The sequence below is a fragment of the Chelon labrosus genome, assembly GCF_963514085.1.
Source record: "Chelon labrosus genome assembly, chromosome: 21".
Classification (NCBI taxonomy): Eukaryota; Metazoa; Chordata; class Actinopteri; order Mugiliformes; family Mugilidae; genus Chelon; species Chelon labrosus.
The window spans coordinates 379,512-405,710 of record NC_140354.1 but is presented as its reverse complement, the minus strand read 5'-3'; the positions used below and the strand labels follow the sequence as shown (position 1 = coordinate 405,710).

Sequence of the window (26,199 nt, the reverse complement as noted above, 5' to 3'; positions counted from 1 at the left end):
AGCCATTCAGAGGTGGACTTGCTGGTGTATTGTGGATAACTGTCCTGCTTGCAGAACTCAAGTTCGCTTCAGCTTAAGGTCACGAACAGATGGCTGGACATTCTCCTACAGGATTTTTTTGGTAGACAGCAGAATTCATAGTTCCATTTATCACATCAAGTCTTCCAAATCCTGAAGCAGCAAAACAGCCCCAGAACATCACACTACCACCACCATATTTTACTGTTGGTATGATGTTCTGAAATGCAGTGTTACTTTTATGCCAGATGTAATGGGACATACACCTTCCAAAAAGTTAAACTTTTGTCTCGTCAGTCTACAGAGTATTTTCCCAAAAGTCTTGGGGATCATCAAGATGTTTTCTGGCAAAACCGAGATGAGCCTTTATGTTCTTTTTGCTCAGCAGTAGTTTTCGTCTTGGAACTCTGCCATGCAGGCCATTTTTGGCCAGTCTCTTTCTTATGGTGGAGTCAAGAACACCGACCTTAAGTGAGGCAAGTGAGACCTGCAATTCTTTGGATGTTGTTGTGGGGTCTTTTTTGACCTCTTGGAAGAGTCGTCGCTGCACTCTTGGGGTAATTTTGGTCGTCTGGCCACTCCTGGGAAGGTTCACCACTGATCCATGCTTTTGCCATTTGTGGATAATGGCTCTCACTGTGGTTCGCTGTATTCCCAAAGCTTTGAAAATGGCCTTATAACCTTTTCCAGCCTGATAGATCTCAATTACTTTCTTTCTCGTTTGTTCCTGAATTTCTTTGGATCTCAGCATGATATCTCGCTTTTGAGGATCTTTTAGTCTACTTCTCTTTGTCAGGCAGGTCTTATTTAAGTGATTTTTTGATTGAGAACAGGTATGTCAGTAATCAGGCCTGGGTGTGGCTAGAGAAATTGAACTCAGGTGTGATAAACCACAGTTATGTTTTAACGGGGTGGCAAACACTTTTTCCACACAGGGCCATGTAGGTTTGGATTTTTTCCCCCTTAATAAAAAAACCTTCATTTAATAACTAAATTTTAAGGCTTACTTGTGTTACCTTTGTCTTATAATGAAATTAGTTTGATGAACTCAAACATTTATGTGTGACAAACGTGCAAAAAAAATAAAATAAATAAAAATCAGAAATCAGGAAGGGGGCAAACACTTTTTCACACCACTGTATCTAAACCTCTTTATATCTGCTTGATGTTACAGGTTGAAGTCAGAATATTAATTTTCATTGGTTGGACACTTATTTTAAATCCAGAACTAGTGGTCTTTTTGTTCTAATTTAGGGTGTATTTTTTGTGTGAGGTGCTAGGGTACTATTTATTGGTCTAAACTACAACACAAAAGACCACCAGTTCTGGATTAAAAATTAGTGTCCAACCAGAACTGTCAGATGTGAAAGGGGACAGAGAGAGGAGAGACTACAAGAGAAGCAGTGTTGAGCCCTGTGTTGAGCCATGGAGACGTGGGGCAGCAAATGGCAGGAGAACACAGAGACAGTGGGAAGAGTGGTGGGATGATCTCAAATATCCCTTTGTGTGAAGCGGCCTCATTCCTCAACAAGCCTTAAACACAGGACATTAGGCATCATTACTTTTACTTTTCTGGCTGGACATTGTTTATTAACCCTAGCTTCATCAAAATCACCCCTTTTGTTCTATAAAGTATTGTGTTGAAGAGGTATTTTAGCCTGGCTTCTACAGCCATGGTCATAGGAGTTCTGGATAAACTTCTGCACTTGTACTGCTAACATATACTATTATGAGTGAAACAAAATGCACCTTTACTATCCTGCGCTTCATACAGACATCAGACACAAAAGCAAACATGTGTTTTGTTCTGAGATATAATACAAAAAAAATCTGGAAGAAAGATTTACTACAATTACTCATTTATTAATTTTGTATTATTACAGATGATCATGGCTAGCCTAATGAAAACAAGTACACCAATTTATTCATCTGCCACTGATTTCAAGTGGCCATGTATCCTAAACAAAAAGCGGTATATTGTAGGCTGCCGATTAAGTAGTTTTAAATATGTTCAATAATGAATCAAATGATGCAACCAGGTTAAAAAATAGTATATTGATGCTCACCATCATCTTCAGATCTTACTAGCTGATTCTGGAATATGCTGTCTAGTTTTGACAAGATGTTGCAAAAGATCAATGTTCAGTAAAACAGTGGTTCCCAAACTTTTCACAGCCTATACCCCTTCAGACATTTGACCTCCTGGTTGGAGGTCAAATGTCTGAAGGGGTATAGGCTGTGAAAAGTTTACCCCCTACGCTCATGCACTTCAAACTCCTCACTGCTGTCCGTGGCTATGCTAGCAGCTTCGTTAGCCACATCTGCACTGCTTCTAGCATCCCGGTCAAAGTTAGATATAGAAGTTGAGGAATAGCCCGGGTTGTTGTCGCTGGCGTGTGCATCTTCGCCTGAGGGCGGACTGGTGGTAGCAGTTAAGGTCCCTCTGGAAGGGCAATCTATCCGTTTTAGCCATTTATCCATTTCTGGCGGTTAGCCAGGCGACCTAGTTTACCTCAGACTGATGACTTGACAGCTCAAATGACATAAAGTTATCAGAATTGTTGACGACATAATTTAAAGACCCAATCAATAACGACATTTGCTTGTTTCTGGGGGGGAAAATAACTGTAGCGAGTATAGCTATATCATCAGGAGATTTGCACCTGCCCACCAATCACAGACATTTCAGGGAATCGGCGTCTTTCTTATTTAGGCGACCTAGCACTAGCTACATTAGCAGCAAACTGATACACAGCTTCACAGCCAGTTGTCCTACAATCTAGCTATTGAGATAATTGACTCACATGAAAAACAGTCTTTTGATTTTTAATTTAGGTGGAGAATCAGAAAATGAGAAAACAACCCGTTATCCGTTTTTTCAGTTTCAAAATGTAATCAGGCTGAGTTCAGAATCAATTCTTTCGCGTACCCCCTACGTCACGTTCCGTACCCTTGGTGGTACGCGTACCCCAGATTGGGAATCACTGCAGTAAACGATAAGAGTGCACCCCCAACTGATCGACCGGTAGATCGCGTGCCATTGAAAAAAAATGTTTTAGTTGTTAGTCTAAAACATTTATCTGTTGCACCTCCAAAACAAACAGCAAGACAAACGTTCATCTTTATTTATTTTTACTTTATATTTGCAACAGGCACACAGCCACGCACAACTTCAACAACAACTCGAGACTACCGTCTTTCTTAAAGAGACAGCGCTATTTTTCTAAAGGTGCAGTGCCTCAAATAGGAAAACACTTACAAATGAGGTCATGCATCTCAGGCAGCACCTCAACAAAAACACAATAAACCTGGAGAACAACTGTACAGACCAGCAGATCCACTCCATGGGACAGCTGGGAAGCTTTTTGTTTCTACTTTCACCAATTTAATCTTCAGTTAAATCTGACCAAAGTCCCTCATGACCGCAAAATACTTAACCAAATAAATACATCAGCAAATTTTAGTGCTAATCTGAATGAGAAAATCTCTTTTTTGCCTTACCAGTGTGCTCTTCTTCTTTGTATTTCACCTTGCTGATGCATAAAAAAAATCTACACAGCAGTCCCTCCTTCTTTTAGATTCTGTTGCTTAATGCTGGCAAACCATATCCATATCCAAATGTCAAGTGTCAGTGGGAAGGAGCACGCTCTGCCAGGTTTTCTTAGCTACACAGTATAGCTATTAGCTCCAGGGATGCTGACAGCACACTGACACAGTCCATTTGCGAAGAAGCCTTATTCACTACTCTGCCTTCTGCCAATTCTCTCCCTCTCCCTCTCCCTCTCTCTCTCCCTTCCCCCGACCCCCCTACAATGGTAACAAATACTGACAGAAAATAATGCCCAAAATGCACTCACATTGTGCTTCAGGATAAAAGAATATATAAAGCATGTCTTATGTTGAACTGAAAAATGGCAACACGTAAAAATCTAAAAACATAAAAACACACAGGCCTACTTTATATATACTCATCAACCCAATCCTGAGTTTAAAAATTGAACCTGTGCTGGGGACAGCCTGTGCATGGTCCCCAGAATCGTACATTCTTGCATGAGTATACTTTTGGCCAAATACATCTATACAATGTCTATACAGAAACGGAGGAGTCAACCTGGAGCCCTCTGCTGAGCTGGCTGCACTCTGCACTGGAGTGGTGGAGTGGTGTGCAGAGTGCAGCCAGCAGACACTTCCCCTAACTGGTATCCCTTTGGAATCCATGCATTAGAAGAATAATAGCCAGTATCACATAAAGTCGACAAGTATATCCTGCATTAAAATATTTATGTGGAAACACACCTGTCTACAGAGCATCTCAAAATGAAACTGCAAAGGGACACTGGGCTCAGAAGGAAGGAAAAAATATTAGGGATGCACCAAATATTCGGCCACCAAACAGGATGTTGTGATGACGCAAGCAACAACCGCAGCCAGCACGGGCATGTCTGCCGTGTGGACGTATTTCAATAAATAAAGTATTTAGGGGTCGCGTTAACCGGATATTTTCCGTCATTGACCGTTTTTGGGGTGTGAATTGGGGTGTGAATTGCAATCTGTCATTTTGACAGATTGCAATTCACACCCCAGACCACTTGGTGGCGAGTGAGCATATTAATTGGCTCTTGTCTCTCTTGATTAGTAGTGTAAGAGTCGGTTAAGTTTCGTTTCCCTGCCGGCCGAGTGAGTGGCTGCTGACTCTCGGTTAAGCAGGGATCCACGAATAGTGGTTATCAGTCGGTTAAGTTTCGTTTCTCTGCGTATTGTGCGTAAGTGAGTGAGTGCCTTAGTTTGATAGTGGTCAAGTCGGGTAGTACGTTTCGCTTCTCTGCCGAGTCTGATGAAAGATGTTTGAATGGTGCAGTTTATTGATTACATATCAATCAAACATGGTAGGACTCAACTGAGCCGGTTAAATAAACGTCTAGATTCATGATTCTTGAGTCGTCTTTGATGGCCGGTTATACAACCCCTAGCAAAAATTATGGAATCACCAGTCTTGGAGGATGTTCATTCAGTTGTTTAATTTTGTAGAAAAAAAAGCAGATCACAGACATGACACAAAACTAAAGTCATTTCAAATGGCAACTTTCTGGCTTTAAGAAACACTAAAGGAAATCAAGAAAAAAATTTGTGGTAGTCAGTAACAGTTACTTTATTAGACCAAGCAGAGGGAAAAAATTATGGAATCAATCGATTCCGAAGAAGAAATTATGGAATCATGAAAAACAAACAAAAGAACACTTCAACACACCACTAGTACTTTGTTGCACCACCTCTGGCTTTTATAACAGCTTGCAGTCTCTGAGGCATGGACTTAATGAGTGACAAACAGCACTCTTCATCAATCTGGCTCCAACTTTCTCTGATTGCTGTTGCCAGATCAGCTTTGCAGGTTGGAGCCTTGTCATGAACCATTTTCTTCAACTTCCACCACAGATTTTCAAATGGATTGAGATCCGGACTATTTGCAGGCCATGACATTGACCTTATGTGTCTTTCTTCAAGGAATGTTTTCACAGTTTTTGCTCTACGGCAAGATGCATTATCATCTTGAAAAATTATTTCATCATCCCCAAACATCCTTTCAATTGATGGGATAAGAAAAAAGTGTCCAAAATGTCAACGTAAACTTGTGCATTTTTTGAAGATGTAATGACAGCCATCTCCCCAGTGCCTTTACCTGACATGCAGCCCCATATCATCAATGACTGTGGAAATTTGCACGATTTTCCACGATTGCTTTTCCTTAGCCCATTGTAACCTTGTTTTTTTCTTTTTAGGTGTTAATGATGGCTTTCGTTTAGCTTTTCTGTATGTAAATTCCATTTCCTTTAGGCGATTTCTTACAGTTCGGTCACAGACGTTGACTCCAGTTTCCTCCCATCCTCATTTGTTTTGCTGTGCATTTTCTGTTTTCAAGACATATTGCCTTAAGTTTTCTGTCTTGACGCTTTGATGTCTTCCTTGGTCTACCAGTATGCTTGCCTTTAACAACCTTCCCATGTTGTTTGTACTTGGTCCAGATTTTAGACACAGCTGACTGTGAACAACCAACATCTTTTGCAACAATGCATGATGATTTACCCTCTTTAAGGAGTTTGATAATCCTCTCCTTTGTTTCAATTGACATCTCTAGTGTTGGAGCCATGACTCATGTCAATCCACTTGGTGCAACAGCTCTCAAGGTATATGCTGATTTCTAGCTCCAAAAGCTTCTGCTCCATTATTATTTAATGTACACATGAGTGGAGTCAAGTTAAACATTTTATTTTGAATTTTATTTTATTTTATATTGTGCATTGTTGGAATGTGCTAAATAAATATTTTCAAAATTTTGTAATTGATTTATTCTTTAAAACATTACTATTAATTTATGCAATTGCAATGCCTTGATTTTAGTGAGGGTAGTACACAGTCATAGTCATAAATGCAATGATACTAATAATTGGGTGTTTCGGTTTCTCGGCCCTGGGCTCGCCATTTTCGGGTTTCGGCCAAGAATTTTCATTTCGGTGCATCCCTAAAGAATATGCGATGCTAATGCACATATTTGGTGCTATGTCCTCCCCAAGTGGGTTCGAATTTGACTTTTTCCATACAGCCTTTTTAGCTTTCACAAAAAAGCTGCGACTTAACTGTCATCACAAAGGAAGGCTGCTCAAATAAAAATGACCCCATTACTGTCCTAACATCCGATCCCTAACAAAGTTCACAGTCCACCTGCTTGCAGTGTTAAGGCTGCTATGCAGGAATATTGGAGTCAGAGGATGTGAGAAGATGGTAACTGCTGCTAGATAATGTATAGCAAGCCTGGCCATTATACACACAGAGCTTCAGCATAAAGAAAACACATAGATGGCTCAACAGCTTATACAACCCTCAGCTGCATGCATGCACACACACTCACATACAATCCATCATTATGGTCAAAGATTGATTTTCTTTCTAATCCCCACTCTGCTATATTTGGATATATTGTTTTGATAGGTCAGTGGAAGTTTCTTGATGTTTTCCTTCAAAAGCGGAAGTGCTATTTCTACCCACAATGCATGCTCTGATGCTGTTAGCCTGATTCTTATCAGGGCTGTCCCACTAACAACATCCTCCCTTGCCAGTAAAACACACACGTCCAGAAACTCCTGATGGGAAACATGGAAGAGCCACTATTATTCAGCCTCCATTAATATGCAGCACTACTTTGTTAATTGACTTTACTTTAGTCTCTATCTCCGTTTTGTCTACCCACACACACTGTGGAATGTCCTGTAAAAGCACACTGTCAAGCTAATGCTTGTGAACTGTTCTTACAGACCAGGGCAGAAGCAAAAGTTGTAGCTACACATACCATTGACATCTTGTGGGAAAGTATTTTTTTCTCCTTCCAACTTTAATCTTTCAGCTTTAGCATAACATGAAGACGCATATGTTAAAGCTAAATTTTACCTCTGTGAAAAAGTTTCACCCTCACACAGAAACAGAAAATATACATTATTTGTAAAATCAGCAAGAAATCTAAAAAATGTGTCTACATATACTTTTACATCAGATATAGCTATCTGCTGACGACAAGCGTGGCTAGTGCTATCAAGCTAGATAGCCCACTGCATTTCTTGTACATTTGTCCATATGCTAATTTGTACATTCTTGCTTATACTATTTTAATTTTATCTTACTAGATTTTATTTTACTTATTTTTATTTTATTTAATATTTCTTTTATCTGTGGTTCTTAAGAGTGTTATGTGCAACTAAGCTACTGTGACCAAGCCATTTCCCTTGTGGATGAATAAAGTTTATCTAAGTCTAAGGCCACGTCCACACGTACGAAAACGGTCTTTTCCCTCTCCGTTTTCGATCATCGTTTCAAGAAATATCCGCGTCCACACAGGTCCGTTTCAGCACGACCGAAAACGCTACGTCATATTCCAGGCCTATAGGTGGCGCTGTTTCAGTTTCAGAAATTCACCAAAAACGGAGAGGAAGAGGCGGAGCATGCGCACAAATCTTGAGGGCTGTTTACAAATCGCCTTTTTTGCTCAGCCTGGTGGCACAGGAGCATGATATTTTGCCCTAGTAACCCTAATAGGCTCAATATCTTCTCCAGCAGGAAAACTAGCATGTAGTCCGCCATTGTTGTTGATGTTGTTATGAGACGTCTTGCGGGAGGTGGAAGGCTGCTCGGGGGTGTGGCGATGACATCATCGTTTTCGCCGTTTTCGCCGTCCACACAGAAACGCAAGAGTTGCGTTTGCGAATTTCTCCACCCTGGGACCCGTTTTCAGAAAAGTGCGTTTTAGGGCAATGCGTTTACAGGATATGTGTGGACGAAAGGCCAAAACGATGAAAAACTTATGCGTTTCTGCGTTTCCGTGTGGACGGCCCCTAAGTCTTTGCTGATGGGGCTGCTAGCTCTGGGGTGCTAGTGTATAGGAACGAAAACTCAGATAAAACACGGGGGGGAATATGCAACCCCGACCTCGAGCTCCTGTGTGTAACCCTACGACCATATTACCTTCCTCGAGAATTTACAAAAATATTTGTGTGTGTAGTTTACATTCCACCAAGTGGAAATGCCAACGGAGAAGCTAGTCAAATTTCAGACTGCATTCACTCTCATCTTCAAAACAAACTGGATGCTCCCATGTTTATTCTTGGTGATCTTAACCACTGCAGCTTTAATCGCTGCCTACTTACTATCAACATGTTCAGTGTAGCACCAGGAACAATAAGACTCTACTAGGGCTGGGCGATAAAACAATAACGATATATATCGTGATAGACACGTGATCGATATCAATAGAAAATACGTTCGATAGAATGTCCGTCTCCGTTAGAGAAAAATAGGAAGAAAACCCTGAGCCAGAACTGCAAGTCATTCTGGGGGATGTAGGCAGAGGAAGGGCTTTAGCCTCTCGACCTATCACGGCCCAGCTAAGTCAGGTTGTATATAAATTGGAAATTGTATAGGAAATTGTAGATAAAAAAAGGAAAGGTCACGTCACCAGTTAGGCAATATTTTGGTTATTTAAAGTCAGACAAGAGTCAGACCGATGTTGTCTGCAAACTTGGTGGCGAGTGAGCATATTAATTGGCTCTTGTCTCTCTTGATTAGTAGTGTAAGAGTCGGTTAAGAGTCGGTTAAGAGTCGGTTAAGTTTCGTTTATCCGCCGGCCGAGTGAGTGGCTACTGACTCTTGGTTAAGCAGGGATCCATGAGCAGCGGTTATGAATCGGTTAAGTTCGTTTCTCTGCGTATTGTGCGTAAGTGAGTGAGTGTCTGAGTGCCTTAGTTTGATAGTGGTCAAGTTGGGTGATACGTATTGTTTCTCTGCCGAGTGAGATGTAAGATGTTTGAATGGTGCCGTTTGTTGATTATATATCAATCAAATGTGGTAGGACTCAACTGAGCCGGTTAAATAGACTCTAGATTCATGATTCTTGAGTCTTTGATGGCCGGTTATATGAACCGAATCTTTTTTTCCCACCACTACTGAATATTAATTTAAAATGCATGAAAACTAAATGCTATTTAATATGTCATTGCTATCATTTTAAAGTGACGGGTAAAAATGGGTTATGACGGGATTTTTATGACCTTGTCAGTCAAAATGACAGACAACGAAAAAGTCTAGCGCAACCTATAAAGAAATAACGGATGCAGTGGCGCATCATTTAGCAAAGGACATGTTCCCGCTCAGCACAGTTGAGAAGTCTGGGTACAATTATCGATATCGACTGATATGAAACACTTATATCGTGATACATATTTCAGCTATATCGCCCAGCCCTAGACTCTACACAAGTGCTATGTCAACATTAGAGATGCCTATTTGGCCAGAGCCAGACCTCCCCTTAGCAATTTGGATCACAACGTAATCCAGCTCCTCCCCACCTACCAATCAGCTTTTAAATCCAGCAAACCTGAGGTCCACTCTGTCAAAGTGTGGTCAGCTGATAAAACAGAGGAGCTGAAATGATGCTTTTTGTGTACGGATTGGAACATTTTCTTCCAGGATGCAGACATCAACACCGCCACAGAACACTCAATCACTGGCTACATCTCCTTCTGTGTTGACTCAAATAACCAAAATAACATTGAGAAACACCCCAACAATAAATCTTACATCACATGGGAAATAAGGGAATGTATTAACAGGAAGAAAACAACCTTTAAATCAGGGGACACTGCAGGGGTCAGGGCTGCACAAAAAGACCTGAATCAGAGGATGAGAGTGGCTTGTCTGCAGCATAAGGAACATGCAGAAAAGGACCTTTCCAGGTCCAACAATAAGAGACTGTGGGCATGACAAACATGGACACAAAAAGGACCTGTATTTGCCAATGATGAAACTGCAAAAGCCATTGAGCTAAATGATTTTTTTCTGTGTTATGGAAGTAATAACCAGGGGGAGTGCAGCTCTGGGCTCCTGAGCTCTGGAAAAGATCAGTTATTATTCCAGTCCTTAATAAAGCATGCCCCCAAGTGAACAATAATTTTAGGCCGTCGTTTCTGATACTGCATTAAGCAGCACTGGGGCCCCTCAGGGCTGTGTCAGTTCACTGTTTTTATTTACACTGTATACCAGTGCTCTCAGCCTAACCAGTATGTGGTGAAATTTTCAGACGACACTGTAATACTTAGTCTGCTAAAAACCAACAGCAACTTAAGCAGCCACAGATGTGGAGTGGACAGGTTTGTGGACAGGTTTGTGAGCTGGCGTGACGCTCACCAACTGCAGATTAATACAGATAAAACTGTGGAGATGCTGGTAGACCAGTTGGGTGGTCCACCCAATTGGGAACCACAGCTTGGTAGCCACATGGACGTAACACTGAGCAGATCAATTCATACAAATATATGGGGGGTTCATATTGATAATGACTTAAGCTGGCACACGCAAGTGGAAAGTGTCCGAATCCACCATGCATTTTCCCCGTCAACTCAGGGTGGTTGTTGTGTAAGAATATTATGTTGATTTTCAACAGAGCATCTATTGAGTCTGTGTTACGGTATGATATTACCAGCTGGTTCGGCAACTTAACTGTTAAATCAAAAACTCAAATACTAAATCTGATAAAAGTGGCAGGAAAAATCACTGGTATGGCAGCACCGGTAACTCCCCAAGACCTGTTTGAACAAACAACCCTCAGACTTGCAGACACTATTCTATCTGATATGTCTCATGTACTACACTCTGAGTATGTTTTTCCTTAACTCAGGAAGGAGGTACAGAGTTCATCTATGTACAACAGATACAAACACTTGTTCATCCCACTGTCAGTGAAGTTCATTAATGAGCAGATTGCTCAGGATGGCCAGAAAAGAGAGTCTGAGTTTAGGTGATGCCGATTTTCCACTGAGATGCTGGAATGCACTTTTTACCTGATCTCATTGATTATGTATTTTTATTTATTATGTAATTGTGCGTTTCTTTTTACTAATTCTGGATGCATGAGTGGTATGTGTTAAATGTGTTGTCTGTGCAGCAGACCCCTCTGCCCATGACAAATTTCTCCCAAGGGAGACAAATAAAGACACCTTGACCCACCTTGACAGACTTACATTTCCAAATTTACCTCAGCCTAGAAAATGGTCTAGTTGTCTTCAAAGGCAGTATTTTGAATTTCTCAACAGGAGTGATCACAGAGTTTTCCAGGCATGTCTACACCTGCACTCTGACCACACTCTGAGACCACATGAATAATAAGATGCAGACTGAATACAGAAAAACATAAGAAAGAAAGTAGTCAAAATTATAGATTCAGGTCCAGTTTACATTTCTGGAGAAATTAAACCCTCCCCTCAAGTCACTGCAATTGAACACTAATGACCAGCTGAACTACTTGTGGAACACACATTATGTGAGTTCTCACAGGGCTGCGTAATGCAAATTAGTCCACAGTCCTAACAGTAATAGTGGTGGTGGTAAATCAATTGTTCTAGCTAACACTTGAGACTTGACTGAAATACAGGATTGTGTCTAAAAATATATATTTCTTTGTTTGAAATAATAAAAAATAATTGTGTGGCTTCATAATCTGAGAAAGAAAGCATTGTGTACAGGGGTGGGGTGGGAAGTGAAAACCAGTTCCAACTTAAAACCAGTACACTGGAATTGTCTACCTCCACAATACAAATTTCCCCTAAATGATGCTCCCTCTCCCACGTCTCATTTCAACATTGTAGTGGAGTTGTGATCAAAGTGAAAATGATACTTATTACATTATCATATTCATGGTATGCAGCAACACGCTGTGCATGGGTGCAAACAGAAGTAATGTTAAATAGCAGTAATTAAACATTTTTAAGTTGTAAGAAGATGGTCTGGCCAGTATCCCTGTGTGTGGACTGTATTTAATCAGTCTTATTTATTTATTTTTCATATTTTAATTCTATATTGGATAAGTCATGTATTGTCCAATGTGTAAGGAGGATATTGTGTTCTGAAAGATAACAAAACAGCTGGTTTGGTGCTGTAAACAGTATAGGACTACTTGTTTTCCCCACAAAGAAAACTAACCAGGAATTTGATGAGAGAATCAATACAGCACTAAGTCAATAAGCAGAACTGACAATGGCATAGATAGTGATAAAATCTAATCAATTCCCATCCTCAGCTTTGTAGAGTTAATGACTAAATTTAGAACAAATTAGAACAGAATTTGATAACGACACCCTTCCAAATGTTTGGACTTACCATCCACTTCCCCATTCTTGTAAAATGAATACATTCGGTTGCTCAAGTGACTTAGGTGATGTCATAAATTTTTGCCGCAACATGTCCAGGACACATAATCTCTTACATAACATTTTGAATTTGCTAAGCGATTTGGATATGCCGTTTGTTCAGCCCTTACTACAATGCAAGGGAGTATCGTGTTAAGCCAGTTTGTATACCTCTGTCTTTCAGTTCAAGCAATTTTCCAGCTGATATTGTGGATCGTGTCTAGAAGGCCTAAAGAAGCAGTGTGTAGGATTTATTGGCACCTAGCAGTGAGGCTGCAGGCTGTAACTAGAAAATAAAACTTATTGATCACTGTCTTAGATCTAACCAATACAAAACTACTGCGACAGGTCATAGCAATTAGATATTTTTCTGCCTCTTTCACTAGAATTACTGCCCTAAATTGTCACTGAGCCTACCCAGTGCTGCTGAGCTATCAAACATGTGTCCTATAACAACACCTGACTGCTCTGCGCAGTGAATATATTTTCCTATTTCAATTCTACACAGAACGAACAGTGGTCTGATTGGAAAAGAGGGCTGCAACTGATCCAGGAAGAAGTTTGAAATACGATGAGGAAGAGGAGGAGGTATGAGGAGATGATGATTGTCATCACTCGGGCATTAGTGCCAGGCAGGTTACATTAGACCAGAAGGCCCATTTAAGCTTTCAGCAACATTCATTAGGGATCCATTAGTGACAACTACTTTAACTTCCCAGACAACCTAGCTCTATGTGGCAGAAACTAACGGGCGCAAAACAGTTAATGTTTTCTTATCTCTGCCCATAAAAACAACACAGCGGGGTGCCAACCATGCTCAACCTAGGTTACGGTGGAGAAAAAAGCATGGAAGTTCTCCCTGTTTTATCTTCAGCGGTATATAACAGGATCATTTAGCCAGACGTCCACTGTTTTCTAACATAACCAACAATGCAGCAAGTCAAAGGGTGCTAATGAAAGCTGCTAGGCCAACCAAGAAGATGAAATTTTGATGTTCCACGTGAAGGCTTATACAGAAGGACAGATCAAATATATCCAGCATGGAAGTATTAGGCTGATTAACTGCTCCCAAACCTGTTGCTTAGTATTCAATGAAATTTAAGAAACGGGGCAAAAATGTTAAACTGTGTTGGCTTTCTATATAAAAATCTCCAAATACTCCATCACTGCCCATGTATAATAAATAAAACATAACGCACAAATTGTTATTAGATTCACTGACACAATGTGTAAATTCAACAATTAAATAAAAAGGGAGCAAAAAATGCCAAAAGCAACCTTGTGTAGACTTGGCCATACCAATAACAATATACACTAGATTCTTATCATTTAGAGCCTTGGTATGAGTTTTTAGACGAGGCATTGAGATTAAAATGTGTTTTTTCGAAAACCACCGTGATATCCACAGCGTTGCCACTGTAACTGAACAGTGTTATGAACAAACGGCAGACATAATACTATAAACAAGGCCAGAGAGAGTGACGACACAACAATGCATACGCAAATTTGGTTCCTGAGATTTACTTTTCAAATTTCACACACTAGCCTACGTTTCAGACTGCCGGATGAACTCATTCATTTCTTTCCCAGCTAATCACAGCCCCGTAGAGCTAATTAAAACAGATAGACAATGTAAAATGTCCTTCCTGGACTGTTTCACTCACCTACTCCGTCTTCCGATTTCAACACCATGTTGTCTGCGCCTCGCAGGTCCGGGCCAAAAAGTTTCACGTTTCCGAACGTCAAAACTTTAACCATACAATTATCGATAAAGGTATCAACCTTTAAAGATTTCACTGACGATTTAACAAATTCACAGGGATGATGTCTACAGTAAATGAAGGTGTTGTCGTCCACAGTTCACAAGAGGTTTGATTTGAGGAGAGCTTCTTTAACAACGAGCTTCTCCTGCGTGCACTCTGCCACTGTCAGACGAAACAGGAAAACGATGCGTTTCCGGTTAGAACTTTCACAATAAAACCAGCCTGACGGAAAGAATTAAAAACATTTAGTACAATAAAACTGGGTGTTTTATTAAAAGTTAAACAGTTTTGCATCTTTTTTAAGTCTTGGATGTTAATCTAGGCAATATTTATGAATTTTCTATGAGCAAAGCAAAGAATATGGCAAATTAGATTTCTGTATAAAAACAATAATATATTCTATACAATTCAAACGACTTTGGTTGAAAGATGGGACTCTGGAGACTGTGTCTGTGACTGTGTCATCCAAAGCAACCTTAAGGGACGTAGAAATCTACACAAGAAATAACTTGTGACTATTGCCTGCTTTTCAAATAAAACCCTTACAGATTACACATTCAAATTGTTTTGAAAGTGCCCAGCAGCACTACCTTACAGACTTTAAGGACCTCAGAATGCCTTCTCTACTGTTTGCCGATGATGTGATTCTGTTGGCTTCACAAGATCATAATTTTCAGCATGCATTGGGACATTGCAACTGGGATGACAGTCAGAATTTTCACAAGACTACTGTAAAACGTTGAATAGCGAGTGAGGTTAAATTAAGGTGAGAGTAAAGAGACAGAAGAAAAACCAGTAACAGTTAATATGGATGCCAACCCAGAACAATGCCACGCTAGTGGCCAAAATAATTTACTTGTAAAGAACAAGTAGAGAAACATTTAATGTACAGTTTTTTGCTGTGTATATAAATAAATCTACTTTCCAACAACACTTCCTTAATGGACATTAGTAAGAAAGCATTTAAAATACATCTTAATACTACAACCAATGCTGTATATGCAAATAATAGAGTAAAAGCAAATATAGCAGCCTGTATTGTGGGGTGGTTGGCATCCTCATTCAAAATAGAATCCATGAGGAACTCCGCAATCCAGCCATGATGTCACAGAGAAGATTCACCTCGGAGAAGCTGTTTCGAGCTGAAGCTTTGCTTTGGCATATTATTGCCACATTGGCAGTAACACTTTGCATGCTACTTCAAAGGCCTTTGAATCCTCGACTAACTGGATATGAAAGGATTATTTGTGTTCATTCAAGCACCAGTGGAGGAGATGGCTGCAAAACCTAGCTTCCCTTCCCCTGTTTTATGTAAGTAAAGACATAAAATTGCTCCACTCTTCAAAGTCAACCCCACTGATTCTTTGCAACACCCTAAAGAACAGCTGCAACACACACACACGCAAGAGAGACAAGTGGACTGGAACACACCCATTCACCCTGCTTTCACAAGTGATTCAAGTAAGAGGCTTAACTCTGGGCAGAGTCAGGCTTGATTGTGTTACTTAATCTTGTTGTGTAGTTTATGGACCATGAGTTACAACATTGCTACCTATAATACTTGCTCTGTAAGCCAGTGACTGCAGTGAACTGATCAGTTAAATCACTGGGTGTCTGTGTGATCATTTTTATTTTAGATAGACTCATATGGAAAAATGACCAGCATCACATGCAAAATTTTAACCAAGAAATATCTGCTGCTTGCCACTCTGTTGCTTTGGTCTTGCTTTCTCTCTCTGTCATTTGTTGTTGGGACATGGTTAAGTGGGAGAGAATGATTGCCACACACAGATAGAGTGGTTCCCTGCTGCTCATCTTTCTTTTCTTGCTTCATCTGATTCACCACATCCGCTGAGATGTACTCGTGTGCAGTCAGACTTTTACGTCAGGAGCAAATACAAAGCGGTTTATGAAAACCTGTATTAAACATAATCAAGTAAGAAGTATTACTCTTCTATAGACACATTTATGGTATGCTTCCTTTATTCTTAGTTAGCCACAGACAGGCCCTGTCTGTTTTATTTATCTACATATGTACATTTCATTTCAAGATATGAATATCTTCATATCTTTACAGGAAGATTATGTATCAGGGAGTATTTAGGGAGTACTATTCTACTAATTATAGAATTGCTTCAATGATTCATTACAAACTGAAACACTATTTACAGTACATTATACAGTACATAGTACCGAAACAATCCAATGTTTCCTACTTGAATATCCAAACCACACAACCCTGGTGCTGATGCATGTTTTGAAATCACTGATTACTTGCTATAGATTCAGTCAGCTGACTCACTATAGTCAAACAAATGTACTGCCTCATCAACACACAATCTAAATGCACCCAGGGAAAACCCTGCAGTGTAATTTAATGTAGATGCAACACTTCAAAATTTTAAAACACTACACATCCCAATGGCCAGAATTCAAGATTCAAGGTGTGAACGGGTGATACGTTTTGGGGAGAGATGTCAAGAATGTGTTGCCAGTGGATAAATTATGTTTAAGTCCACTTTTCCTGTTTGGGGAGTTTTTTTTTTTTTTTTTTTTTTTAATTTGACGGATTCCTTTACTCCTCTTTCAAACCACCAGTCCTCTCTGGCTAAAATCTATAAACTTTGTGCTCAAAAGAATGTCCTTTTTCCTTCAGGTGTGGATGGACTGCTGAGTCCAGCCCCGAAGTGCACAGGGAGGCAGTGTTTATTGAAAATCCTTAAAGTAATCCATTCACTCTAATTCTGCCAATCAGAATAAAGTATAAGAAAAAGCATAGTAGCATACGTTACAGGTAGGCTAGAATAAAGTAAGAATATATAGTGTATCTTAGGAAGAGTGGAAAATTATGCTTAACAGTTTGTTAGGAATAGGCAATGGTAACCAATAAACTGAACCAAATCAAAAACAGGGTTTATGCAACTGTGGCATATAAAATTATGGAGAGTGAAACAGAGACAGAAGAGAAAAAGAGACGTGTCAGTGTATCGTGGGAAGTACCCAAGTAACCCTGGCCTATAGCAGCATAACTTAGGGATCGTTGGAGCCATCACTAGCAATAACTTCCATCAAAAAGAAAAGTTTTAAGTCTAGCCATAAAAATAGAGTGGGTGTCTTTTTTCAAACCTGGACTTGGAGCTGGTTGCACAGTGGAGGCAGCCACTGAAGAAAAGCCTAAAACTGCTTTTTGAATCAGCTAAGGATATTTTCGCAAGTTATTTAGATATCATGATAAGGAATTACATTAATCAATCAGCAATAAAAAATGAATTAAATCTAGATTTGACAAATGCATGGACTGGTTTCTGTTTGAAACAAGAAGTTGAAATGTTTTGCAATATTGCACAGTTGAGAGAAGGCAGTCCTTGCAGAGACTTGTTTTACGTGTGAGGCCAAATCTTGGTCTAAAATGATCAAGGCTCCTCAAAAGTGTACAGGAGGTCAAGGTAATGTTATCTAGAGTAAGTATATGGTTAGATTTCAGTCTTTGAGGTCAAATGTATTAACTTAATGTTTGTTTGAATTTAGTAGTGAAAAGTCACAAATCAACTAGGCTACCCTGGCTTTATTTATACTATGTTTCCTATTAATATTGCTTAAGGGAACCCTGTATAAGGTGAAAGCTATCACTCCTAGGCTAGCACAGAACACTATGGAACTCCATGACAAATTTCTGCGTAAGGTGGAAGAATCATTGTTGATACTGACAAATTGTAAACTATCTGATAAATAAGATTCCCACTATGATCTAGCAAGAAAAGAGAGGAGTTCAATGTCTGAGGTAAGTAACAGATTGTTACTAACTCTCACTAGTGCTGTTTCTGTGCCATGACGTATTCTAAAGCACATTCCAGCATAAATGGTCACAATATCTTTCCAACTTTAATTTATCAACCAATCCAAAATGACACACACATCCACTCAGATCTTCCCCTAATGCATAATAAAATAACAGATCTGGAAAAAATGGCGACAAAGACCAACATCTTAGCTCCTCCATCTGTACTTAAACTGATAAGCACAAAGTTTTGTTTATCCAGGTTTTAGAGGTAAGCTTTAGTAAACATAGCGCTATCCCCATTATCAAAGGACAGAGTCGTCAGCCATGGTATAAAAATAGTTTTAGCTAGGGAGTTTACTATTATTACACATGAAACATGAACACCTGACCAACCACAAAGTTACCTTAGTGCAACAAAGTATAGAAATCCAGGCTTACTTGATGCTTGCTGGTGTGGCTTCACAGCTGGACTCAAGAATATGTCAAGGCTTGACATGCATAGTTCACTCACTGTCCCCATAGTTCCAGTGTATAATTGGTGTCTTTGTATGAAGGTATATCCCAGTAAGTGGCTGTGTGAATGGCCTGAGCCACTCCTTCCTTATTTAAAGTGAGATCGAGGAAAGAGAAAATTGCAGAATCACAGACTATTCACTGCAGTTGTTGAGAGTCACTCTTTGCTCCCAGCCGTTTTGTCCATGGAAAGATTCTAACTGTATGGTCCTGCTCGGTGTCATTTTGCTTCACCTAATCCTGTAGCGATGATTTCGTCCTACTTCCCAGGCTAATCTCTCACAGTCACCTACTTTCTCTTCCCCTCTCATCAAAATGTGCAACTTGAAATGAGTTCTGCTTTCTCCCGGTTCCCCTTTTCTGCTGACACTTCAGGCTTCCTCTATCCTCCACAGCTATCTCCCTTTCTTTCTCTCTCTCACTTGTGCTCTTTAACAGATGACTGTGTATTTTAAAACACACGTCTATGGTTTTTGCAGCAACAAAGTATTGCCTGATAAAAAAAATGACAATGAAATATATAATTGGAAATGTTAGCTAAACAAACAATCAAGAAGAAAACACATTTTTTCATGAGAATCATAATGAACGGTCAGCAACAGGTTGCCGTTTCCTGCAACAAAGATTTTGAATTCTGTCTCCACCCTGTGCTGCGTTTAGTTTCTAACCACTCATCATTTTTCACTTCAGCAACCGTGATTTTACTGTTGCCTGGCAACAGGGTAGAAGAGATTATTTGCTCCTAGGCAAACCACTGTTAGCCATTTGATTTGATTACATGCACACTCAGGTTATCCAACACACTTAGTGTCTTTGGGGTCACACAACTCATGCACATTCACACAACAAAATTAGTTCAGGTTATGCACAAATGTTCAGATGATCAGAAAAACTGATTTCATTTGGGATTTTTGCTTCTTCTTCTGTAGAACAGTGGAAATGATTACCTTCACTCTTTAACAGTGAATACTTTTCCTGCTTCTCTGCATTATTCCACTCATCAGTTATCCGTCACACAACGTGTCCCTCACTCCTCAACAACGGCATATTTCATTCAGTGTCAGTCATCATAGTTCTCCAGCACTGTCCTGTCAGTCATGCTGCCATCAAGGAAACATCAGCAATTACTGACTGTGATAAAGCAGATCTGAGATGTTGCATTTGTATGGTTTCCTTGGCTACAATATGACATTACGTTTGATCTTGAAAGCTCAGTCCTGGTACATACACTGCCTGGCCAAAATGTCACAAGATTTATTTTCATCCAGCAATGCATTCATTTTTCACCAAGATCTTGTATTGAGGATGGGAGAGTCTGACCACTGCACAAAGCCTTCTCCAGCACATCCCAAAGATTCTCAGTGGGGTTAAGGTCTAGACTCTGTGGTGGCCAATCCATGTGTGAAAATGATGTCTCATGCTCCCTGAACCACTCTTTCACAATTTGAGCCCCATGAATCCTGACATTGTCATCTTGGAATATGCCCATGCCATCAGGGAAGAAAAAATCCACTGATGGAATAACCTGGTCATTCAGTATATTCAGGTAGTCAGCTGACCTCATTCTTTGGGCACATAATGTTGCTGAACCTAGACCTGAGCAACTGCAGCAACCCCAGATCATAGCACTGCCCCCACAGGCTTGTACAGTAGGCACTAGGCATGATGGGTGCATCACTTCATCTGCCTCTCTTCTTACCCTGATGCCCCCATCACTCTGGAACAGGGTAAATCTGGACTCATCAGACCACATGACCTTCTTCCATTGCTCCAGAGTCCAATCTTTATGCGCCTTAACAAACTGAAGCCTTTTTTCCCAGTTAGCCTCACTGATTAGTTTCTTAAGGCTACACAGCTGTTGAGTCCCAATCCCTTGAGTTTCCTTCGCGTTGTACGTAAGGAAATGCTCTTACTTTCACTATTAAACATAGCCCTGAGTTCTACTGTTGTTTTTCTTCCATTTGATTTCACCAAACGTTTAAGTGATCACAGATCAATCAGGATTTTTTTCCGACCACATTTCTTCCTGGAAGACAATGGTTCCCCACTATCCTTCCAGTTTTTATGCGTTGGACAGTTCTTAACCCAGTTTTAGTAGTTTCTACAATCTCCTTAGATGTTTTCTCTGCTTGATGCATGCCAATGATTTGACCCTTCTCAAACAGACGAACATCTTTTCCACGACCACAGGATGTGTGTTTAGACATGGTTGTTTAAGAAATGAGAAGCTACTCATAGCATCAGTTGGGGTTAAATAACTTGTTGCCAGCTGAGAGATAATCACCCATGCAGTAATTATCCGACAGGAGGCTCCCACCTATTTAATTAGTTAAATCCAAGTGGCGACATTTTTTTTGGCCGGGTAGTGTACAAGTGTTGTGGCTCAGTCAGAACATCGATATCACTTGAGGAACAGCCACACAGTGTATAGTGAAGTCAGCATATTTGTATGCATATTTGTCTCCACATTTTCAAATGAGAAATGTCAGCAACTCACTGATGGATGGATGACCTATGGACATCAATAAAACTTCACATTGGGGAAATCATTTAGTGCGGCCACATTTTCACAGTTAAATGTCTACCTTCATCATGAGGGAAACATTCATTCATTCATCTTCTGTACCCGCTTATTCCTGTCAAGGGTCGCGGGGCTCTGCTGGAGCCTATCCCAGCTGTCATCGGGCAGGAGGCGGTCTATCGCAGGGCTAACACAGACAGACAACCATTCACACTCACACGCACACCTACAGCCAATTTAGAATCACCAATTAACCTAACAAGCATGTCTTTGGATGGTGGGAGGAAGCCGGAGTACCTGGAGAGAACCCACGCAGACACAGGGAGAACATGCAAACTCACACACAGAAAGGCCCAATCGGCCCATGGATTCGAACCCAGGACCTTCTCGCTGTGAGGCATCAGTGCTAACCACCTCGCCCCATGAGGGAAACAGCTTAATCTAAATCTACACAGTGGCTACTGAGGTATGTTTTTTTTTTTTCTTTGTATTGTGTTTTGTATAGTGTGTAGGCCTGGCCATGAATTGGACAGAACCCAAATGAGCAGCAATTACTTGCAGTACATGACACCAGGTGGACATAACATGCAACAGCACTTTTATTCTTAGTTCACCGTCAGGCCAAGAGGGTTCTGGGGATTATCAGACTTCAGCTACAACATGCGCGTGGGCTTAAACAACTAAGTGCAACATCCATGGCCAACTATTACAAACAGGATACACATGGCTGCCTCAGTAAAGTATATCTTACAGATCCTGAAGAAAATCATACAATTGTCTACCAATAATTAGGTAGGTAGAGAAGCTAACTCTTTGATTAAAGCTCTACATTTGCCTCACTGATCTGAGTTTTATTGCTTTTGATTTTTACTTTAGCTTAGAAGCCGGAGTAAACGCGTGTCATCATCACCTGGTTAGTGTGTTGGGGAAAATATATTGTAGGCAAGAGAACGCATTTGTATTTCTCACATCAATCACAAAAGGGAGGGGACAAACTGAAAGAGAGGGAGATGACATAACCACAGCGACCACACGTATCTGCCACTGAAGTGAACCACACCTATGAACATACACCGTTTTCTTTTTTTACTGTGTGCATGTTGTTATGCAAGGGGAAATTGAGCATTACTAACAGATGGAGCTAAATGCCACAGTGTACATTTTTACACCCTGTTGTTCAAAGCCTTAGAAGTGAGTCTCGATTGGATTGAAGTGGAAAAACAGTTACTTCTATGCATTTTCAAACATGCTCAGCAGTTACGGGGACAAAAGAGATTAAATTGTATTCATTCATTCAGTGCCACAAGCTGTTGCCCTGACTAAGAAGGTGGTAGAGAGCTTCAGCATGTCTCTTCTTTTGTGCCTCACATGTTAGCAAATAATTACATAACCAGCTGGACTGCAAACAGGAAAGCACTGACAAGGGACAGCACTGAAAATAGCTACCATTCAGACAATAGAAAACATGCTATAGCCTATGTGCTGTCCAGACTGCCAGAAGTTATCTCCAGACCCTGTTGCCCTTTAGTTTAACGAAGGTGAAAATCAATCATCTCAAGACCAACCATTTGCTTAGACTAAAACGTTGATCTTACTTATGACAAAATGATGTGGCGTATCAATCTTTTTACTGAGCATCAGTTGAACTCTTGCAATGTGGCCATTGTAGGAGGTTCTATTTTAAGATGCTCTAAGCTCACAGAAAAAAATAAACTGCTAATAATTAAGATGAAGCCCCTGTCATAGCCTAAGCTGCATCATTAACTAGTTCATTTTAGGGTGACATCATTAGTGTAGTCAACTTCTACGTGGAGTCTGAGCACTCAGTTTCCTGAAAATATGGTTCATTTTAGCATTGTGACAGATTTCATAAGAAGGCATTTTGTGCCTGACTGACTGAGTCATCCAACAAGCAACTCAACTCAGAACTAATCCAAATATCGCATGAATAAATTATCTGGATGATGTAAATTCCCCTTAAAGTCGTAAAATCGTTTGTTTCTCACTGCAATCGATTTCAGAGAATGTGGACTCTGAAAGGCTGTCATGGCTGCAGTGTGATGCTGAATAATTCATCCTGCCGACGTGCACATCACAGAGGCCACCTATTAACATGAAATCCAACTTTTCCTGTGGTTATGCGCAATGCAAAGACAGTATTAACATACGGGAGACCAGGACTTTCTAGAATGTCATGTCGTTTTAACGGTGCAACCAAGCAGTCAAGTCTGACAGCAGTCTGGCATTTCCTGGCAAAGCAGAGAACGAGCACAGCAGACTTAACTGCTAAACGCATACACTAGTGTCATACATGCCATACAGCCTGTGAGACTGCATAGAAAACAAACCGTAATTCTCCACTTCCATCCTGATGATCCTGCGGCGTCACTGACCGGGGACGTCTCTCGTCAAACGCCTGTGCTTTCGCTCACCTCGCAGTTTCCAACTTGATTGCAGGTTCTCCGATGTGCAGGCTCGAGTAAGTGGATGTGCTTCTACTAGGCTTGCCGCTAATTTGTTTGCTCCTAACTGTCTAAACATGTGTGCATCTTTCTGTTGTCTGGTTGTCGATACACATCCACCCATAGAAGCAGGTGCACACGCTTGTCCCTCCCATCCCTGATGTGAGCTCCAACTTACGTCCAACTTTGCTGAATTTTGGTGATATACACATGAGTCTTACATTTGATCTAAAACTGTAAGGGAACACATTATCGCCTTCTCTGATAAGACCAATTATTCACAATTTGTAAGCTCTTTTTATGTCTCTTGTGGTGAAGGTCCTCTTCATCACTTTACATAACCGCACTCAATTCAACCAGATAGCATGAAATAAATAACTCCCAAACACAAAGCTGAAATATTGAATGTATTTTGCGTTTCTCTTGGTGGGGCCTCTCAGCTGCTACTGATGAGAGCCTGTCCTGGGAAGAGAAACACATTGTAAGGCTTGTGTAGTGGGTTAGTGGAACAATGTATGTTTGGAAATCTGGTGTTAAATGTTTCTTACCTTTGCCGTCTCCTCAGGCGTCCAGCCTAAAAAAATACCACTGGAGGTCTGAACACCTTTTTAAAGGTCCTGGGAGAGACCAGTGTGATAATTGGACAGGGGGGGATAGCAAATGCTTGACAACTGTAAAGGACTGGTATGGTTGAATGTTAGTTAAGGAAGGGTTTTATGAGGTTTATACAAGTAGAGGTATTCGGGGTCTATGTATTTGTTTAGGTATGTTATTTAACCCAATATTGTATGGTGGATCTGGGGAGGGAGCTCACCTGTTCAGTGGTAGGGCTCAAGTCGTAATTGGTAGCAGCCTATAAAAGGGAGCCCGCATACACAGACAGGGTGTGAGTGATTAGCAGGACTGTGACCCAGACCGCAGGCCACAAAAGGGGCATGATTTTCTTTTTGTAATGTCTTTTTAAGTCTTTTTTTGTCATGAATTATGTGGGTGAAATAAACACATGGTTGGTTTGCACCTCATCTCAGACTCAAGCTTCCTGTTTTTAATCCAACCGCTACCAGGCCATCCTAACACTCTTTAACACCTGAATAAATTACCTGATCTTTTTTAATCTGCTATTTGACCAACAAAGACCACGCCTTAATTGATGCAAATAACTGTATTGATAGACAGGTACTGAGGGAATAGATGGAGGGATGAGAAGGGTCAAAGGGTATGGGAGGAAAAGGGTCAAGGGGAAGGGATGAAAGGCGTCCAGGGGAAGAAATGAAAGGGGTCAAAGGGGGTGGGATGAAAAGGGACTGAAGGGAAGACATGAAGGCGGCCTATTGCATACGACATGAACGTTTGGGCCAGATATTGTAGGGTATCTCCTGCCATTATGTTCAATCAGAAATCTGCATAAACAGATGAAGCAGGAAAAGTGAGTTAAAAATGAGTGAGGAGAAAGAGAAAGAACTTATGCGCAGCAATTTATGAACAATGTCTGGGAGTGTGTAAGTGAAGCTCCACCATGCACCACCCACATGCCTGTGTAAGCCAGCCGTAAGGACAGTGGCTGGGCTGACAGGCTAGCATGGGTCATGTTTACCCCTGTGCCAACTTAACAATATGTTGCTTGGTTTCAATGGCCAAAATGCCCACGTTGTCCCCACAAATTCTTCCAAATTTTCATTTCCCCCACCTGATTTCTTATACAGATATCAGCAGAGCCAAAAACAGATCAGGATTGGCATGAGAGAAGCTTGCTCAAGGACATATAGCATATGCTCCACGGTATCAAACCGCTAACACTTTGGTTTTTGGACAACACGCTTTTTACCAACTGGTGGAGGACTTTTTCCTTTACCAAATAGCAACATTACTGTTCACAAACCAAGACCCCTTCTGCCGTGTTGGACTTGCCCCATGATGTCTTTGTGTCTGAGGGCCTCCTTAGCTTCTGCTGCTGCCAAAGCTGGGTCCTTTTTCCTCCATGTTGCTGGGGTGGACAGGGTTGGTAGAGTTGGGACTTTTTTTCCAGCCTTGTTTTAGCACATTTATACTCTTCCACAAGGCTTGATATAGGTATGGTGCTCCATTCCCATATAGCCCTATGGTATCTTGGTAGCACAAGAAACATCCTCACTTGTGTGCTTGCCAGCCTCTCGGCATGGGGAAGTGTCAAATTACCCTCACCATTACTTTTGTTTTGTATGGCTGTGCATGTACATAATATATTGACTAAACACATTTAAATAGAATCTAACTAGCTATAATAATGCTATAAACATAAACTGAAACTAAAAACTGGTCAGCTAAAATAAAACTATTAGATTCAGGAGATGTCAGTTAACAAAATATAATGCCAACATTACAGGAATTTCATCAAGTTACCAGTGAATATACCTGGTAAACACTGATAATGAAAGGGGTA

The 26,199-nt window shown here is 40.6% G+C and overlaps 1 protein-coding gene across 1 annotated transcript in view; it reads right to left on the bottom strand.

Annotated features, from left to right (window-relative positions):
- cyth1a (cytohesin 1a) overlaps window positions 1-14,781 on the bottom strand; it is a 35,153-nt gene extending 20,372 nt beyond the window's left edge. Inside the window, exon 1 of the mRNA XM_084570858.1 lies at window positions 14,405-14,781. Coding sequence (XP_084426984.1) covers window positions 14,405-14,498 — 94 coding nt within the window. The 5' untranslated portion in view covers window positions 14,499-14,781. The remainder of the gene's footprint in view (window positions 1-14,404) is intronic.
- Window positions 14,782-26,199: the final 11,418 nt, after the last annotated feature.